Source organism: Megascapheus bottae, chromosome 22 (genome assembly GCF_031878675.1).
Source record: "Megascapheus bottae isolate mThoBot1 chromosome 22, mThoBot2.hap1, whole genome shotgun sequence".
NCBI classification, from domain to species: Eukaryota; Metazoa; Chordata; class Mammalia; order Rodentia; family Geomyidae; genus Megascapheus; species Megascapheus bottae.
The window spans coordinates 4,639,095-4,656,723 of record NC_143530.1 but is presented as its reverse complement, the minus strand read 5'-3'; the positions used below and the strand labels follow the sequence as shown (position 1 = coordinate 4,656,723).

The 17,629-nt window shown below is 45.5% G+C and overlaps 1 protein-coding gene across 1 annotated transcript; it reads left to right on the top strand.

Annotated features, from left to right (window-relative positions):
- Nucleotides 1-2,051: 2,051 nt before the first annotated feature.
- On the top strand, nt 2,052-17,404 carry LOC150047604 (adhesion G protein-coupled receptor F2-like). Its single transcript, XM_090355515.1, has 9 exons — nt 2,052-2,123; nt 5,507-5,549; nt 6,132-6,283; nt 7,563-7,799; nt 8,888-10,249; nt 12,019-12,060; nt 13,750-13,809; nt 14,686-14,762; nt 16,447-17,404. Exons 1-8 carry the CDS (start codon nt 2,052-2,054, stop codon nt 14,731-14,733), a joined length of 2,016 nt encoding a protein of 671 aa, XP_090211641.1. The 3' UTR covers nt 14,734-14,762; nt 16,447-17,404.
- The last annotated feature ends 225 nt before the right edge of the window (nt 17,405-17,629 follow it).

The window sequence follows — 17,629 nt, the reverse complement described above, 5'->3', positions numbered from 1 at the left end:
CTGCATTCAGGCAGGAGAATGCACTGGTCATAGGCTAAGAGTGAAATAGAGGGTGGCTAATGAGTGATGCTCTGGAATCTTCCACCTCTGAGATCATCTGCGATGTGTACCCACAATCTGTCTGGCTGAGGGCTTCTGTAAGTGTTCTTTGGAATCTCACGTGAAACCACAACAATTCATTACAAACCTTAATTGTGCAAGTAGGAGCCCTGGACTGCCGGCCAGCAAAGCTAGGGATGAGAGTATTCCTGGTTTTGTTGGCAACATTTTGTCTGGGGCTCTGTTCGTCTTAGCGCTTGCTGTGGTTTATGATTCCTGTCTGAGTACTTAGTTTTGGTCTTAAGATAGATGCGAGAGTTCAAGTTATAAAATACTTTTTCTTCTCTTCAAAATTATACAATCACATTGCTTACCGTGTGTGTGTGTGTGTGTGTGTGTGTGTGTGTGTGTGTGTGTGTGTGTGTGAGTGTGTGAGTCCTGGGGCTTGAACTCAGGTGTGGGCTCTGTCCTTGAGTTTTTATGCTTTAGGCCAGCATTCTAAGATGTGAGTCACAGTTCTACTTCTGTTTCTTGGGTGGTTAATTGGATACAAGAGACTCATGGACTTCAGTGCCCAAAATGGTTTTGAAGCTGGTCTCAGCCTCCTGAGTGAGTAGCTAGGATTACAGGTGTGAGTTATCAGCGCCTGTCTGGTTCTTAGTATTTCAGTAAAAAAAATCTAGCATGTTTTATGTGGCACATTTCAATCCGTAGAATTTCAGCGCCCATGTAACTATTTCTTTGGATGTGAGTCACACAAAATTACTTTTATTATTATTATTATTATTATTATTATTATTATTTGCCAGTCCTGGGCTTGAGCTCAGGGCTTGAGCACTGTCCTTGGACTTTCTCAAGGCTAGAGCTCTACCACTTGAGCCTCAGCACCACTTCCGGCTTTTTTTCTACATGTGGTACCGAGGAATCGAACCCGGGTCTTCATGCATGCTAGGCAAGCACTTTAACCACTAGGCCAAACTCCCGGCCCCTAATTTTATTATTTTTTTTAATGTTGTGTATTCTTTAGAGATAAGCCATTTCTGAAATAGAAGGAATGTTTGTGATCAAGTTTTTGGCTTAGGCTCTATGATGCTTCCTTTTAAACATTTGCTTAGGAAGCAAGAGTTAATTCCAGCTACCTCTTGCTATCGCTGCTCCCTAGAGAGAGGGGAGACAAAAGAAGGAAGGGATGGATTCTAGGTGGTGAGGGTTTGTGATCAAAATAGAGCCAGGCTGCTCCTTCCCATGGCACCATTTTTCTTCTTCTGAACTTTCTGCCTTCAGAGAACTGGAATGAGTGCTAGTCACTGTCCAGTGTCAGAATCTTTCTTCTCCTCTTCCTCTTCCTCCTTCCCTCTTTCTTTATCGAGTTTATTACTGAGTATATTTGGTGTCTGCCATATGTCCTGGGAGCATTAAAGATTCCGTTTAATTTTTGGCATCCTTGCTGGTAAATGTAAGCACAGTAGATCAGTTCTGAAGATCAGCTCTCCTGACCGCTGCAAATCCAGCCCCACCAAGAGGGCGGAGAGAGGGGAAAACAGGGCGCCCACGCCCAGCGCTTCCATTCCTTCCAAAGAAAGTTGTGACCCATTGGAGCTGCAGCGCATGTGCGCTAGCCACCTACACAATTCTCAGCCTCACCTCGTTCACAGCCACCGTGCCTACTCCCTAAACACAGGCTGCTGTTTGTCATGTCCTGGGAGGTGAGGGAAAATCTGCCAAGCAGTCAGTTCATTTGGAGGGAATCCCACTCTAGCTGTGACAGACATCCAAGCCAGGAGCAGAGGGGAGGGAAGACAAGGCCATGGCCGAGGCCTGCAGTGTGGGCTGGGAGCATAAGCCCAGAGGTTCCTGCTCACGTGGATGGCAGAGCACAGATGGCTCTAAATGAGGAGAGGTTCCCAGGCAGGTGGGTCTGCAGTGGCCTGGGGCTATACGTGGGGCTATATTCCTTTTTTTTTTTTTTAATGATTTTTATAGACTGGAGGGCAGCAGCTGTGTGGAAGACGATGATCCCTGCATTTCTGTTGTCCTGCTTGCTGTTTCTTTTGCCCATTGAATCCTGTAGGACGTTATGCCAGGTAAGAAGAGGGGCAAGAGGAGATGAGGAGCTGGGAGGGGTGGGTGGAGAGCATGGACAGCAGGATGTATAAGTGAACCAGTGGCATTGCCTGAAAGCTAAAGAGGAGGAGAATAGTGAGGGCATGGCCAGTTTGGTCAAGAGAATTTGCAACTGCAGGTTGGACAACAAAACAATTTCAGGCAAAAGCTAGAAATTACTTTCTCATCCTTTTTCCCCTTCATTCCATTCTTTGTTATTATCTGAGACATAATGTGGTTAGAATGATCTAGGGAGATTAGCTAATTTTTTATACCCTCAGGTAGTGACCCTTGTAGTTGCTCATAACAGAGGTTATGTTATTTTCTTCAAAATGTAGAGGTGGCCTGAGAGCTGGTAGCTCGCCCTTATAATCCTGGCTACTCAGGTGGCTGAGGTCTGAGGATCACAGTTTGAAGCCAGCCCAGGCAGGAAAGATCATGAGAGACTCTTACTTCCAACACTACCCAGAAAAAGCTGGAAATGATGCTGGAGCTCAAGTAGTAGAGTGCTAGTCTTGAGCAAAAAAGAAACTTGGGGACAGCACTCAGGCCACGAGTTCAAGTCCACGACTAGCGTATACACACACACACACACACACACACACACACACACACACCCCTAGAGGTCTGAGGATCACCACTGAGGCTGGGGCATGTTCATGGCATTTCATGGGCAGTACTAAAAATGGTGTGGCACAAGGAAGCTGCCTCCCACTCAAAATGTGAATAGCACCTTTGTTGAGGATGTAGTTACTGGACACTTGGGCTGGACTGGAAGGGGCCCTGGGGGCTCAGGTAGACTGTGGTTAAATAACGTTCCATTGGGGTGGAAGTGGCCGCAGTGTCACGTTTGAACTTTCATGTGGCAGTGGGCCTTGTGGCTCTTCCTGGAATCCCCTTAGTCACACTGTAAGTCATTTTAGCTTTTCCCTTAGTCGTATTTGTGAGATAGGTTGTGGAGGAGCGATAACAGAGGAGGGGAGGATATAAAAGAATTTTGCACCAGGTACCTGTGACTCGTGACTGTAATCCTAACTCTTCAGGATGCGGCCATCCGAGGACTGCTGTTCAAAGCCAGCCCAGGCAGGAAAGATCATGAGACTCTGTCTAAAAACTACCCCCAAAAGAAGTGGAGCTGTGACTCACACGGCAGAGCACTAGGCCTGACTAACATAAACTCAGGTTCAGCACCTAGGCCCTGAGTTTGAGCCTCAGGACTGGGCATCTTTGGAAGGGGCATTAGTGTTGGACCACAAGATAGAAGAGGGAGCTTTGATGTCAAGTGGTGAACCCCCCTCCCTACTTTATCAATAGAGGGGCTGGGCTGATGTCGCAGAATGCAGTTCACGGGGTATACCTCACTGCTGACTTATAGGCCAGTGCAAGAGAGAGCGCCTGTCTCCAGATCCTCAGCTTCTTGTTTTTCCCATTTTGGTATTTTCTGTTGTATGCAGAGGCACCTAAGGTAAAAACAAATACCTTTGAGAGTCCCTTTCATAAGTTTTCTAATAATTTTTTCTTCATCCACGAATCAGTTTGCCCATAGTAATGTTCTTCATGGCTCCCTGTCTGCACAGATGCCAAGCTGAGATAGCTGGCTTTGTGGAGAAGGCCGAGCCCACCAGGAAGGACATTTTGCCAGAGGCATCAGAATTTGCTACTGTTTTTCTTTCCCATCTCCATTTTTCTACAAGAGTGAATGTGGACTCTAAACTGTACCCGAGAAAGCTGGGTTTATTTTTTCTTGATTGCTGGGGAATCTCAGCTCACCCGGAAGATTCCATCCTTCCCACTTTGCACAAGCTTCCAGATGCTGCACTGGAGGGCAGCGTCACTTCCTTCCCCCCACTGCCTGCAGCATGGCAGGTTGTGTGAGCTCCAGATTTGTCATTCTCTTTTTCACAAGACAAAGCTTTTGGTGTCTGAAGCTCAAGTGCCCCAATGGATGCCACCCTAGCAAAGTCCAGAGGAATCAAGTATGGTGTGCGTTAGAAAGAAGTGAATCAGGTTCTTCACTTAAGGCAGGCTTCCTGTCATTTCTCAATAAGGCATCATGGCTTGCCGCATGCATGCCTAATTAGTAGGATACGTTGTTGTGGGAGTTTAATGTGCACTGAGAGTTGACTTTTAATCACATTTGTCATAGTGTATTAATGCAAACGCCATGGCCTTATCAGGATAGGTTGGAGATGAGAAGTTTGTATTTTCTTCCACACTGTGGACTGGCTGTTTATAGGTGTTAGAAACACAAATCAAAGAGAAGTCTCCTGCACGTCCTTTGGCATTACCTCATTACTCAAGTTTAGCTTTCTTATTTGTAAAATAAAGGAGTTGGATTTTTTTTGGGGGGGTCATGGGGCTTGAACTCAGCCTGGCCACTGTCCCCAAGCTCTTCAGTTCAAGGCTACTACCAGACCCCTGAGCCTGGGAGTTGTCCCTGAGCTCTTCAACTCAAGGCTACAGCCCTACCCTTGAGTCAAGTTCCACTTCCCATTTTCTAGTGGTTAATTGGAGATAAGAGTCTCAGGTCCTTCAGTGCCCAGGCTGGCTTTGAACCTTGATCCTAAGATCTCAGCCTTCTGAGTACCTAGGATTACAGGTGTGAGCCACCATGCCTGGCAGGTGTTAAATTTTTGAACCCTAAAAAATAATATTTAACTTTATGGTTTAGTGGAAGAACATTAACTCTTCAGTTTATACATGAAGGCTTTATTTTCTCGACTATGAAATAAAAGATTATTGTACATCAGTGATTTCAAGGGCATTCTGTTCCGTGAATCTTCAATGAAATCTCCCTGCACTTGGGAGAGACACACCAATGCTCTCTTCCTGGAGAAAGAGAGGGAGATAAAACAGAAAGGGAGAGAAAGAGGAAGACAGAGGGGAGAGAGAGGGAGAAAGAAGAGAGAGAGAGAGAGAGAGAGAGAGAGACAGAGAGAGAGAGACAGAGAGAGAGAGACAGAGAGAGAGACAGAGAGAGAGACAGAGAGAGAGACAGAGAGAGAGGGAGGGAGGGGGGAGAGAGAGAGACAGAGAGAGAGACAGAGAGAGAGACAGAGAGAGAGAGAGAGAGAGACAGAGAGAGACAGAGAGAGAGGGAGGGAGGGAGGGAGGGAGAGAGAGAGGGAGGGAGGGAGGGAGAGAGGGAGGGAGGGAGGGAGGGGGGAGAGAGAGCACTCAAGTAGCAATGGGAGGGAAAGTGAAGGGAATGTGGGATTATGGAGCTGTAGTTCATTTTTTGGCTGCTGGAAGCCAAGCTGGGATTGCTGGTGAATCAATCAGGATGGTTTGTGACTAAATTGAGGCCTTGAGATGAGCATGTTGGCAATTGACTTTGCTATGCATTTTATTGTTCTCTTTCTAGGCCATCACCAAAAGCAAAGAGAAGGTGCCTAACAGACTACATGGTATGTTGGTGACGATCAGTGACCACACAGCGGTCTGACTATCAGGGTTGTGATGCCGGCACACTCTCAGGCCGCTGACGCACCCTCTAGGAGCTTGCCTTTGCACTGGTCTTTTTTTTCTTTACGCTGAATTGTGTCTGTGGCTTCGGCCGTGTCTCTGTCTGTTGCCAGCATCCTCTGCTCCATCCTGATCTGAGATTTTTGTCTCTGAGAACTCATTGACGAGGCCCACATTACCAAGTTCTGGAGCTGAAGGTTCCTTGGGACCATTAAAAACAAGGGTGTCTAGAGCTGATCTAGAAAATCTGAAGTCATGGGACTTCGAGACACGTGGGAATCTTCCCACTCACTTGAACGAGGGCAGTCCTGCTTTTCTCTGCTACACACTGCAGTTCAGAATACGATTTTGTTGGAAGGAGGAGGATACTGTTTCTGAAATGAGTGATGGCTATAGATCCCTTTTAATCCCTGCCCCCTTACCCTCACAAGATCCTTAAACCTTCATGCAGCAACCCCTTGGCTGCTCAGTGCCATCCAGAGTTCAGACTGCTCCTTGTGACACGATGACTTTTATTTTCCCAGATCCATGCAATGGAATCTGTGTGGACAATGCCCGCTGCAGTCAGCTTTGTCCTCCAGGCACTGCAGGGACTATGGGGTTTGTATGTCGGATGAAGACATGGCGCAAAATCACAGACACCTGCCGCACGCTCAACGCCTTCAATATCTTCGAGGTACTGTCGGTTCTTTCACAACATGGATTCTCACGTGCGCTCCGTGTGCAAAGCAGAGGCTCCAATTAGCCACACAAATTGTCCTACGTAAAGGAGAGGTGGAACATGAGGCTGAACCGTGCGGTGAATACACAGACACCTAACAACCTCTTGCTTGTTAACTGTGGAGGTGTAAACATTTGTTCTTCTGTTCCCCACACCCTTTCATACCATGAAGGAATTTCATGTTTTATTTAGGTTAGAGCCAGGAGAGGTGTTCGGAGTTGTCATAGTTAACTTCACTTTAGGCTCTTTAATATTCCCAAATTGTGTGTGTGTGTGTGTTCGCATGCGTGCGTGTACATGCTTGGTGTGGTACTAGAGCTTGAACTCAGGGCCTAGGCACTGTCCTTTAGCTTGTTCACTCAAGGCTGGCACTTTATCACGTGAGCTATCACATCATTTCTGGTTTTTCGGAGAGAAGACTCTCAAAGACTTTTGTGCTCTGATTGGTTTCACACCATGATTCTCAGATCTCATCCTTCAAGTAGCTAGGATTATAGGTGTGAGCCACTGATGCCTGGCTTTAGTTTTTGTGTGTGTGTGTGGGGGGGGGTCATGAGGCTTGAAGTCTGGACTTGGGCACTGTCCCTGAGCTCTTCAGCTCAAGGCTACCACCCTAGCCTTTGAGCCACAGCCCCACTTCTTGTTTTCTAGTGGTAAATTGAAGATAAGAGTCTCATGGTCTTTAGTGCCTGGGCTGGCTTTGAACCACCATCCTCAGATCTCAGCCTCCTGAGTAGCTAGGATTACAGGTGTGAACCACCATGTCCAGTGGGCTTTAATTCTTAATTGCTGATAGTCAAAGTATGTAATTTGGGTCCCACACCAGACCTAGCACATCAGACCTAGTATATCCTATCATGATTTCCCACTGGTTTCCATTGTATCCGCGGATGTGATGTATATCCGTGGATATCCATGAATGCCATCTGAAATGGTCTGATGAAGATAACACTTTCTGTTTGGAGGAGTAGGCTGAGTGGAAAACAGTTGTAAAGTTGGGACTTGTATTGTTTTGCTCCACATACCTGCAGGTCATTGGGAAGGGGAAACATTTAAATTTTTTGCTCAATACCTTTGTCATCAGTTGAATTATTCCATTCAAGGTGTGACTTTGGAAATGAGAAAATAATCAATCTGCAGCTGTGTAATAAAGCCATTGTAACTTTTAGTGAGAGTGCTTTCTGGTGGGTGCACACGATGCAGTGAGAATTGCTTTGCTCTCATTCTGTCTTAGGAGAAGGAGACATATACAGTCCAGCACTTTGGAGCCAATGTAAATGTAAAAGAATATGATGGGCATGATGAGACCATAGCAGAGAAGCTGATGCACAGGTGCCCGGCGGATTTGTCTTGTGTCACGAGAAACATCCAGCATTCTCCCCAAATACCAGGCAACATCGCTGTCATTGTGCAGCTCTTACACAACATATCAATGGCGCTCCTGGAAAACGTAAATGAGGCCAAGATGCAGGTAGGGACCCTGAGTGTTTCATGGAGGGATGTCTGTCCAATTTGACAGTTGGAGCAGCCAGTGAGCTTCTTGGGCAGTTTTTCACCTCCCTATTCCCAGTGCCTACAGAGCAATAAATGTTCATGGGAGAAAGCCAACAAACAGGGAAAAAGGTGAACACACCAAATGGACATTCACAAAGAGGGCTTAACTCGGGACTGGGTGGGCACTGGAGCCTGTTTTGTTTTTTTTAAACTATGTTTTAGCTACTTTCGTCCTCTAAGAAACACTGTAGGTCCTGCAGAGGGAACAACTTCTCACTTTTATTTGTGAGTGTGAATAAGTGTTGAAATGACAAACAGCTAACGTCAACCCCAGGAAGTAGAGTACAGGATCGGATCCACTTCTGTTATCGTTTGACGTGTGAAGCAGAGGGCATCAAGATGCAGATTCAGACTCAGGTCTCAATGGCCCAGTTTCATATGTGTCTGTGCAGGGATGTTAATTACACCATGGGCTCCACGACAGGGTGAGAAATCTCTAGTTGTGCCTGCAGTGTGAAGGGTACAGCTGTGGAGTGAGTGTGTGATGCCCCCTCACCCACCAGTCTCACAGGAAGGCGTGGCGTGCATGGGAGGAGAGCCGGGAGGCACATCCCTCGTAGCTTTAGTCCCATGCAAAGCCCACTGTGCATGCAGGTCACCTGGGAGCTAAGAAAGACACCGGTTCTGGGTGTGGCCTGAGATGATCCATTTCTTTTTTTTTTCCAGTCCTGGGACTTGAACTCAGTGCCTGAGCACTGTCCTTGGACTTTCCTTGTGGGTAACACTTTACCACTTGAGCCACAGCACCACTTCCAGTTCCACTTTTTCTGTGTATGTGGTACCAAGGAATCAAACCTGGGTCTTTATGTACTCTAGGCCATTCTCCCACTCTTACCACTAGGCCACACTCCCAGGCCCCAAGCTGGCCCATTTCTAAGTCATTCTCAGGGAATTCCTACTACTCCAGTGACTACCTGGAGACCGCCGTTTGTAAAAGTGGGTCTGGAGTAGGTTGAAAGTTCCCTCAGTGCAGGGGTGATTACTAACTGCCGATGTCCTTGGCAGAGCTACAGTACCATGGCCAACCACGTTCTTGACAGCAAAAGCATTTCGAACTGGACCTTCATTCCTGACAGAAACAGCAGCTGCATCCTGCTTCATTCAGTCAATTCCTTTGCAAGAAAGTTATCTCTCGATAAACGTCCCCTCGACATAGCACGCGACTTCATTCACACCACGGGGGCCATCGTGTCTGGAAACGGCACCGGAGGGAATCTCAGTTTTTCAATGAGAGTTAATGACACTAGCAGGAGACTCACTGGAAAGGTCCTGATCAATAAAGAAGATCTTCAGAGAGTGCCTTCCTCTTCTCAGGTCATCAGCATTGCGTTTCCAACTCTTGGGGCCATCTTGGAAGCCAGCCTATTGGAAAATGTCACCGTCAATGGGCTTGTCATATCTGTCATTTTGCCCAAGGAGCTGCAAAGGGTTTCAATGATTTTTGAAAAGATCAGCAATTCAGAGGAAAGGAAGACGCAGTGCGTTGGCTGGCATTCCACGGAGAGCAGATGGGACCAGCAGGCCTGTGAGAGGATTCGAGAGAACTCCCGGCAAGTCATTTGCAAATGTAGGCCAAGCAAATTATTTACCTCTTTTTCCATCCTGATGTCACCTCGCTCCTTAGAGCACCCAGTTCTGATTTATATCACGTACGTAGGCCTGGCCATCTCCATCTGCAGCTTGGTCATTTGTCTGACCATTGAAGCCATGGTCTGGACTCAAGTGACCAAGACAGAGATTTCCTATCTGCGTCACGTGTGCATTGCCAACATTGCAGCCACCTTGCTCGGGGCAGATGTGTGGTTTATTGTGGCTTCCTTCCTCAGTGGCCCAATCGAACACCACAGCGGATGCGTGGCGGCAACGTTTTTCGTTCACTTCTTTTACCTTTCTGTGTTTTTCTGGATGCTGGCCAAAGCGCTCCTCATCCTCTATGGGATTCTGATTGTTTTCCACACGCTGCCCAAATCGCTCCTGGTGGCGTCGCTCTTCTCGGTGGGTTACGGATGTCCTCTGGCCATTGCTGTCATCACGGTGGCTGTCACCGAGCCTGGCCATGGCTATCTCCAGCTTCACATCTGCTGGCTGAACTGGGACCCGACCAAGGCCCTCCTGGCCTTTGTGGTCCCCGCGCTGGCCATCGTGGCGGTGAACCTGACCACCGTCCTGCTGGTGATTGTCAAGACGCAGCGGGTGGCCAGCGGCAGCTCCATGTTCCAGGAGGTGAGGGCCGTGGTGAGGATCAGCAAGAACATCGCCATCCTTACCCCCCTGCTGGGACTGACGTGGGGCTTCGGGCTCGCCTTGGCCCTGGATGGCAGTTCCCTGGCCTTCCACATTGTCTTCTCCTTGCTCAACGCGTTCCAGGTGAGTCCAGACACTCGCACGACGGGAAGAGGCTTTGTGGTCGGGACCCGTGCCCTCAGCTTTCCCTAGAAGAAACAGTGGTAGCTTTGCATTCTGGCTGACGGCCTTATAGAAGTCTCCACTCTAAAAACCCGTTCATCCGTGGTAGGGCATCTGGGCTGTCTCCATGGCTGACCATTGTGAACTGTAATGGACGTGAGTGTGCGGGTACCTTTGTTACAGCTTGACATTCCGTCTCTCCGATAAACACCCAGGAGTGTATTGAGGGATTTGAGGGTAACTCTATGTTCACTGTTTTCTTTTTTTGAGGAATTTCCGTACTGGTTACGCTAGCTTACATTCCCATCAACAGTGTATTAGGGTTACCTTTGCCCACATGCTTGTTCCTAGAAAAGTGTGAAATTATCTTAACAGAGGGAGCAGACAGGATGAAGGAGGAAGATGGGAGGGGAGACTCTAATCAAGAAGCCCTGGACATTCACGTGGACATAGTAGATTCTGACCCCATTTCATACATATTTGAAGTTCAGCACAAGATAGAGTAACAAAAATCCCCACAGTTTTGGGGCTGTTCAATAGCAAGAAAAACTAGAGCCTTTTTGGAGCCATTGTCCCCCAAAGAAAGAAAGAAAGAAACAAATAATAGGCATTGAGTAAGAAGGAAAGAAGCTCAAATTCTGATAAGATTCAGATTTCCATTCTGAGCATCTCATTTACCAATAATATACAGACTTGGCGTACGAGTTTAACATTTCAAGTAGAGTTTCTTCATATATAAATCAGGTATTATGCTGTCCAGATTGTTGAGGTATTTGGAAAATGGACTAAAGTGGCAAATTGGAAAGCACTAAGTGCTAAAATAATCTGAAGGTTAAAAATGGCTTCCTATTTGTAATGGCTGAGTTGTTGCTATTTAAAAATTAAGCAGTAAGTTTTCCTCCAAAAATTAGTTTACAAACTATACGGGTATTACATTTTTATGATTTACTTCTAGTCACTTAGAATTTTTAGTTACCATCCAAGACCATCTTTAACACGACTAACTAGGCCATGAGGTGTTCAAGATAGTTCATTTTCTTTTTTAGTCATGCATCATCAATACTCAGTTTCATACCTACATTTGCAACATTTTTATGCTAATCCATGTATATTGTTGCATAATATAAGGGTGAATCTGTATAATTACACAACTTGTTTTGTCCCATACAAATACACCCTGGAATTTTACTGTTTGCTATGTGTTAGTATGTCTCTGAAATGTCTGCTTGGGTTTCAATATTTAATATTTTTCCTCATGATTAAGATTTTGTTTGCCAGTTTTTTTTTTTACTGCTACCATATACTGATGAATCAAGGATTTTTTTACACTCGATACTAAAAGTGTAGGTGGCACTAATTGCAAAGAAAACTTTTTTTGTAAAGTGCTCTAAAACATTTCTTCTTTTTGTTTTTGAGTATGTTTAGTTTCCAGCAAGATTATTTTCAAGTAATTGATAATAGAGATGACGTATCTACTCACTTTTTCCTCTTTCAAATTTTAAATACAAATAATTTCACATTATGACAAACACTTTGATATCTTGGAGAATAATGGCAATAATAGGGCTGTCTTACATTTTTAATCTATGCTCTTTTGCATTTCTAAAAAAATTGTGTAAGATTGGTTTCTTCTTGCCCCAAATAGTAGCTGAAATGTAAGCACTGGCGATTGCTATTACTATTATCGTCCTTTCATACATGGCTCTTTTTTTCTCCTCCATCTTTTATAGGGCTTTTTCATCTTGGTGTTTGGAACAATCCTGGACCCAAAGGTATCATATGCAAATTAGTCTCTTTTTCTGTAGTACTGGTACTTGTAGTGTCTGAGATTTCTGTGTTTCCATCATACCCCAGTGACTCCTGGAAGCAGGGAAACAACAGTTTAAGGAGGAAAGAACTTTCTAGCAACTCAGAGTACTCATTTTTTTAAATGATAAAAGGATCCAATAACAAAACATGAGTTGTGCTTTCTAAAAACCTCAATCCGAGTTTCTAAGTCAATACCAAAGTTTATGAAAGAAGAATTCCCCCAATGGTCCTTTCATTGTCTCCTGAGAATAACGTATCAGAGTAGTGAAGATTACGCAGAGGTGAAAGTATATTTCTATCTGCAGAATATGAAGGGTATTTTTTGCCAGTCCTGGGGCTTGGACTCAGGGCCTGGCACTATCCTTGGGCATTCCTCACGGCTAACACTACCACTTGAGCCACAGCACCACTTCTGGATTTTTTTTTTCTGTGTGTGTGGTACCAAGGAATTGAACCTGGGTCTTCACACATGCATGCTAGAGAAGCATTCTACCACGAGGCCACCCTCCTGGCCCTGAAGTTTTTGACTTGAATGATGGTATAAAAGTGATCTGCGTTTTGACCTCTTCCTGGACTTGTGCATTAGCAGGCGTGTTTACTAGGCTGGGCTTTGGCAGCCAGCCTGTTTCAGGAGCAGCTGTGTGATCACAATGCTAAACAATCCGTACTTGCTCGCAGCCCTAAGGCATGGGGCTCTGCAGAGTAGGACCATTAAGTGCAGTCCTGGCTTATGATCCTTTCCCCCGACAGTGGGCTTTGACCTCATCATCAGTGGAAGTGAGTCTGCCCTAGCCTGGCACCTCGGGAAGGTTCTGCGTGAGTGAGCGCAGAGATAAAAGATGTTTTCCTTGCCTTCACTGGGTTGTGGCAAAGAACAAATTCACTTTCATAGCTGAAAACACACAGAAAGCCTTGAGGATATCATGCAATTTTTTTTTTTGCCAGTCCTGGGCTTGAGCTCAGGGCCTGAGCACTGTCCTTGGACTTTCTCAAGGCTAGAGCTCTACCACTTGAGCCTCAGCACCACTTCCGGCTTTTTTCTATGTATGTGGTACCAAGGAATCGAACCCGGGTCTTCATGCATGTTAGGCAAGCACTTTAACTACTAGGCCAAACTCCCGGCCCGATATCATGCAATTATATACCACAGGATTGTGTCTTTGTCACTCATAATGCCATAATTAGCATCTGCAGGCAAAGCAGTAGCTTTATCACTTTGCATAGCGGTGTAAGGTGTATGCAATGAGCAAAGGATCCAAAACCTGTGGGGCTTTTGACCAGGGTCAAACCTCTAACATTTTAAAACTGAACTGCTAAGGAAAATACTCAGAAAATTGTCACAGGACCATGCATGATGAATGGACAAAAAATGTTGTATGTACTAAAAATTTAAACATTTTTTTGGGCAGGGGGAGGGAGAGATGTCAATCTTGTTGCTTGAACCTGGGGCCTGGGTGCTATCCTTGAGCCTTTTTTTTTTTACCCAAGGATAACTGTCTATCACTTGAACCACAGCTCTACTTCCAGCTTTTTGATGATTAATTGGAGATAACAGTCTCATAGACTTGCTTGCCAGAGCTGGATTTGAACCATGATCTTTAGATCTCAGCCTCCTGAGAATCAATTCTTAATTCTCTTTGTTTACTATCTAGATAAGAGCTGCTATAAAGGGTCGAGTAGCTTCTATGAAATGGATCTCCCGAATACCAGAGGTAAAGGTCCCCTGCTAACGCGTGTGACTCAAAGTTTCCCACAATGAATGCTAAGCAATCACTGTAATACTCAGTGGTGTGGATTTCTCTTTGAGAAAGCACCTCATTGAGCTGTCCAGATAGTTCCTGGAGTTCTAGGACCACATACAAGGAGATAAAAGCAGGCTAAAATGCTGTCAGAGATGACAGACCAGTGGACTCTGAAAGCATGGACTGGAGGATGGGTGATGGAGAGAGAAATGAGAGGGGAACCGGGAGTCTGCTGAGTTCTCGCCCACCAGTCAGGACTGAGGACAGCCCAGGAGTTATTTGTGACTCTAGTCCCTGGAGTGTGGAACTCACAGAGTATCCTATAAACAGATTTTCAAGGCTGGGGGTAGGTCAATCTCCATTATGGTTTGACTCAACCACTCAAAGCCATGAGGAACTTCTTCAGAGAGAGAAGCCCAGGCTAGGCGAGCAGGGAATTTCTTACACCAGCCTGTTTTTGTTTGTTTGTTTGTTTGTTTTTTTGCCAGACCTGGGCTTGAGCTTAGGGCCTGAGCACTGTCCTTGGACTTTCTCAAAGCTAGAGCTCTACCACTTGAGCCTCAGCACTACTTCCAGCTTTTTTCTATGTATGTGGTACCAAGGAATCGAACCCGGGTCTTTGTGTATGCTAAGCAAGCACTCTACCACTAGGCCAAACTCCCAGCCCACACCAGCCTGTTTTAATGTCCTTTGCTATTCTAATACAGAGGAGAGGAGGGAGGTGCAGTTTAAGGGTAAAATGAATTGCTGGCTGTGGACCACTGTTTTCTTGTATTGTTTTGAGTCATGGAGATGACTGCAACCAGAGTAGTCACGATAAACATAATCATACTTTGTCTTCATCAGAGCCTTTCTTCAGAATTCACTTGTCAACCCACCAAAGGGCCAAGCTAATAACTTAGGCTTCGTCCCTAACCTGAGAGGTGAGTACAAACCAGAGGTCACCATGTATGTGTTTTTAATAAAAATATATACGTATATATACACATATACATATACATTATATATTGCATATAATGCTATATCTTAAAAAAACCCATAACTATAAGAAACATCATTTCAGAATTAAAAAGATTCTCGAGTACAATGTATCCTCACCTGGCTATGGTTAGAAATGTGTCTCTTTCTTTTTATTGGAACTGAGGTTTGGAACTTAGATCTTACTCAGGATCATGATCTACTACTTGTCACGACTCTAGTCAGGCTGTTTTCTGGTTATTTGGGGGACAGATTATCACCAACTGAACTACCCAACCTGGCTTCAAACCACATTTCTCTGTATTTTATCCTCCTGAGTAGCTAGGATTATAGGCATGTACCGCTGGCACCCAGCTATGCTCACATTTCTAGATCTGGGTCTTCTGGAAATGTTTTGCTGTTCCTATAAGCATTCAGGCATGTAAGAGAAGAATGCTGAGCTAGCTGGGGGCCGAGGGGGAGGAAGGCTTAAGGAAGCTGGAGCTAGTTTCTTCTCTACTTAATTGCTCCCTCTCCTCATCTCTCCTCTCTTGTTCTCCCACTCACTTCATATTCTTTATCATGTCAGCATTTTCTCTGTTTCTTTTTTTGAAAGATTTTATTAACACTGATTTTTACATCATATTTCACATGTCATGTTTGACAAACAAGTATTCAAGAAGGGAATCTCTATGTACAATCACTGGCACATAGATTTTAGAACATAATCAAAATTAAGCTGAGGGTTTGTATGTCATAGACACATATCAATCGCTGTAAATTTCTAAATCTATATAAGTCTCTAAATTTCTTATTATGGCCTCTTGCATTTTCCTGGCCTTAAAAGATGAAGGAGTTCTGGCAAAATAATATTTGTGAGAGATCTTAGGTATAGAAATCTATGTTTAAGGTAGATGCTTGTTAAAATTTATGCTTAAAGGAGATGTTTATAAGTTTATGCGTTTAGGTAGATATTTATTTATGCTTATGGTAGAGGTACATAGAGAAACAGAGTTAGAGGAGGGGACCGCAGTGTGAAATACACTCAGAGACACACTGACAGAGGGACACTGGGGACTAAAGAATGGGAAAAGAAACAATGTGACAGACATATGTGGGCACAGTCTTCCAATCCTGTGTCATCCTGTTTCTCGAAATCTAGAGAGAAGATGTAAACAGAGAAGGAGATGGGGACACACTCGACAGAGACACCCATAAGAAAAGGGAGACTTTCAGAGGTGGAGCTGGCTAGGGAACTCAGGGAAATGCAGAATGAATCCATGGAAATGACATTCCCACAGCCCAAGGTCACACAGCGGTACCCTGGACATGCAGAGAGCACCTCCTGTCCCCGACAGGACAACAAAGTGGCAGCAGCTTCTGGGGCCGTCTGGAATGCTTAGAGATAAGTTCCACTTACAAGGAAGTGGTCCAACTTAGAGAAAGACAGAGTTAGTAACTCAGCATCAGTAGGCAATAGAACAAGCCCGGAGCCCGAGGTGCACGTGAGCCTCCAGGGAAGAGGTTCATTCACCATCTGCCAGAGGGGCTGTGCACAAGGCTTATTGTTCAGGGAAGAGTAAATTTTTGAAAATTTTGGGCCTTGCTTACTTGTGCACTGAAGCTCTGATTTTTTTCTTTCCTTGACAGGGTCATTCATTCCAGGAATGGCAGAACCAAAGAACCATGGACTATGAAGGAATTGATGGAGGAGTGGGGTGCAGTGTGGAAAGGATGGGAGGCTCCGCTGTCTGAGTTCTTCCGTCTGCTAAACATCTCCACGAATAGACTTCTTATGCTCTCCTGGGTGTCCACGAAAGGAGGACCTGGGTCTTGTGCACGCGTCCAGCTCTGTGCTGTGGGTCCCGTTTCTCCTCAGGAAGAGAGCTCTGGTTTACTTTGGCAAGGAGACCTAGATGTGCTAGCTGGATCCGGGGGTTTGAGGGGGGAGAGGGCCTCATGAGCAGTCACCGGCCTCTGAGCCAGACTTGAACTAGGTCACCACTGGCTGTTTGGATGAAAGGAACCCAACTGCCAGTGTATTCTACTCTTTCGAAGTTCAGTGCCTTAGATGCCCCGCCTGATGGGCTGGGGACGTCGGTGGAACTTCATTGGAAAACATAGAGCATGTGACCCAGAAAAGAGGCCTATTTTGTTTTTTACCCCCTGAACCTTCAAAAGTTATCGTTAGAAGTACAAAGGAGTTGTCCCTTCACAAAGTAGGTTCTGAACACAGTCTGTCGATGGAAGATGCCTGCTTTCAGGGAAGAAGATGGAAGCTTATTGCTGGCGTGGAGCCAGAGGGAGGGAGAGGCTTTTGCTACCTAGCCAGGCTGATGCTGGCTCCCTGCGTTCGACTTTGTCTTCCAGACCAGATAGCAGCAGAAGGGCCCTCTGTTCATATTTTCTGACATCACCAATATAGGCTTTGAAACCTGGGATAGGGAGGAGGGAGCTGTCATATTTCAAGTATAGAGCCCCTCATTTTCTTAACGACATATGTAACTGAGTTCAATATTCAAAGTAGGGTCAGGCAAAGCTATGAGGGAGAAGCCTTAACAAAGGCCTGTGGAGGCAGCTGCAGCAGAAGCCAGAAGCAAAAGCCAGAAGCATGACCTGCGTGGTTGCTGCTGCATGCAGATGGGAAAGTGAGGCAGGAATTTGTGGACGACTAGGGGCTCTCCCTCTCTCTGTTTTTGTTACAAGGAGTCTTCCTCTAAGTGGAGAAGCTTGTAAAGACAGTGGTATTATAATAATCAGAATGGAGAGAAAACAAACGATCAACCAGAAGTGTTATCTCTGTTATTCTATTGATATCAAAGCACAGCATCAC

What these genes read in the sequence shown, in the direction of transcription:
- LOC150047604 (XM_090355515.1), top strand. Translation starts at nt 2,052, where the DNA reads ATGATCCCTGCATTTCTGTTGTCCTGCTTGCTGTTTCTTTTGCCCATT. An exon ending in GGTGCCTAACAGACTACATG is followed by an intron (nt 5,550 to 6,131) that starts GTATGTTGGTGA and finishes TTATTTTCCCAG; the next exon opens with ATCCATGCAATGGAATCTGT. An exon ending in TAAATGAGGCCAAGATGCAG is followed by an intron (nt 7,800 to 8,887) that starts GTAGGGACCCTG and finishes TGTCCTTGGCAG; the next exon opens with AGCTACAGTACCATGGCCAA.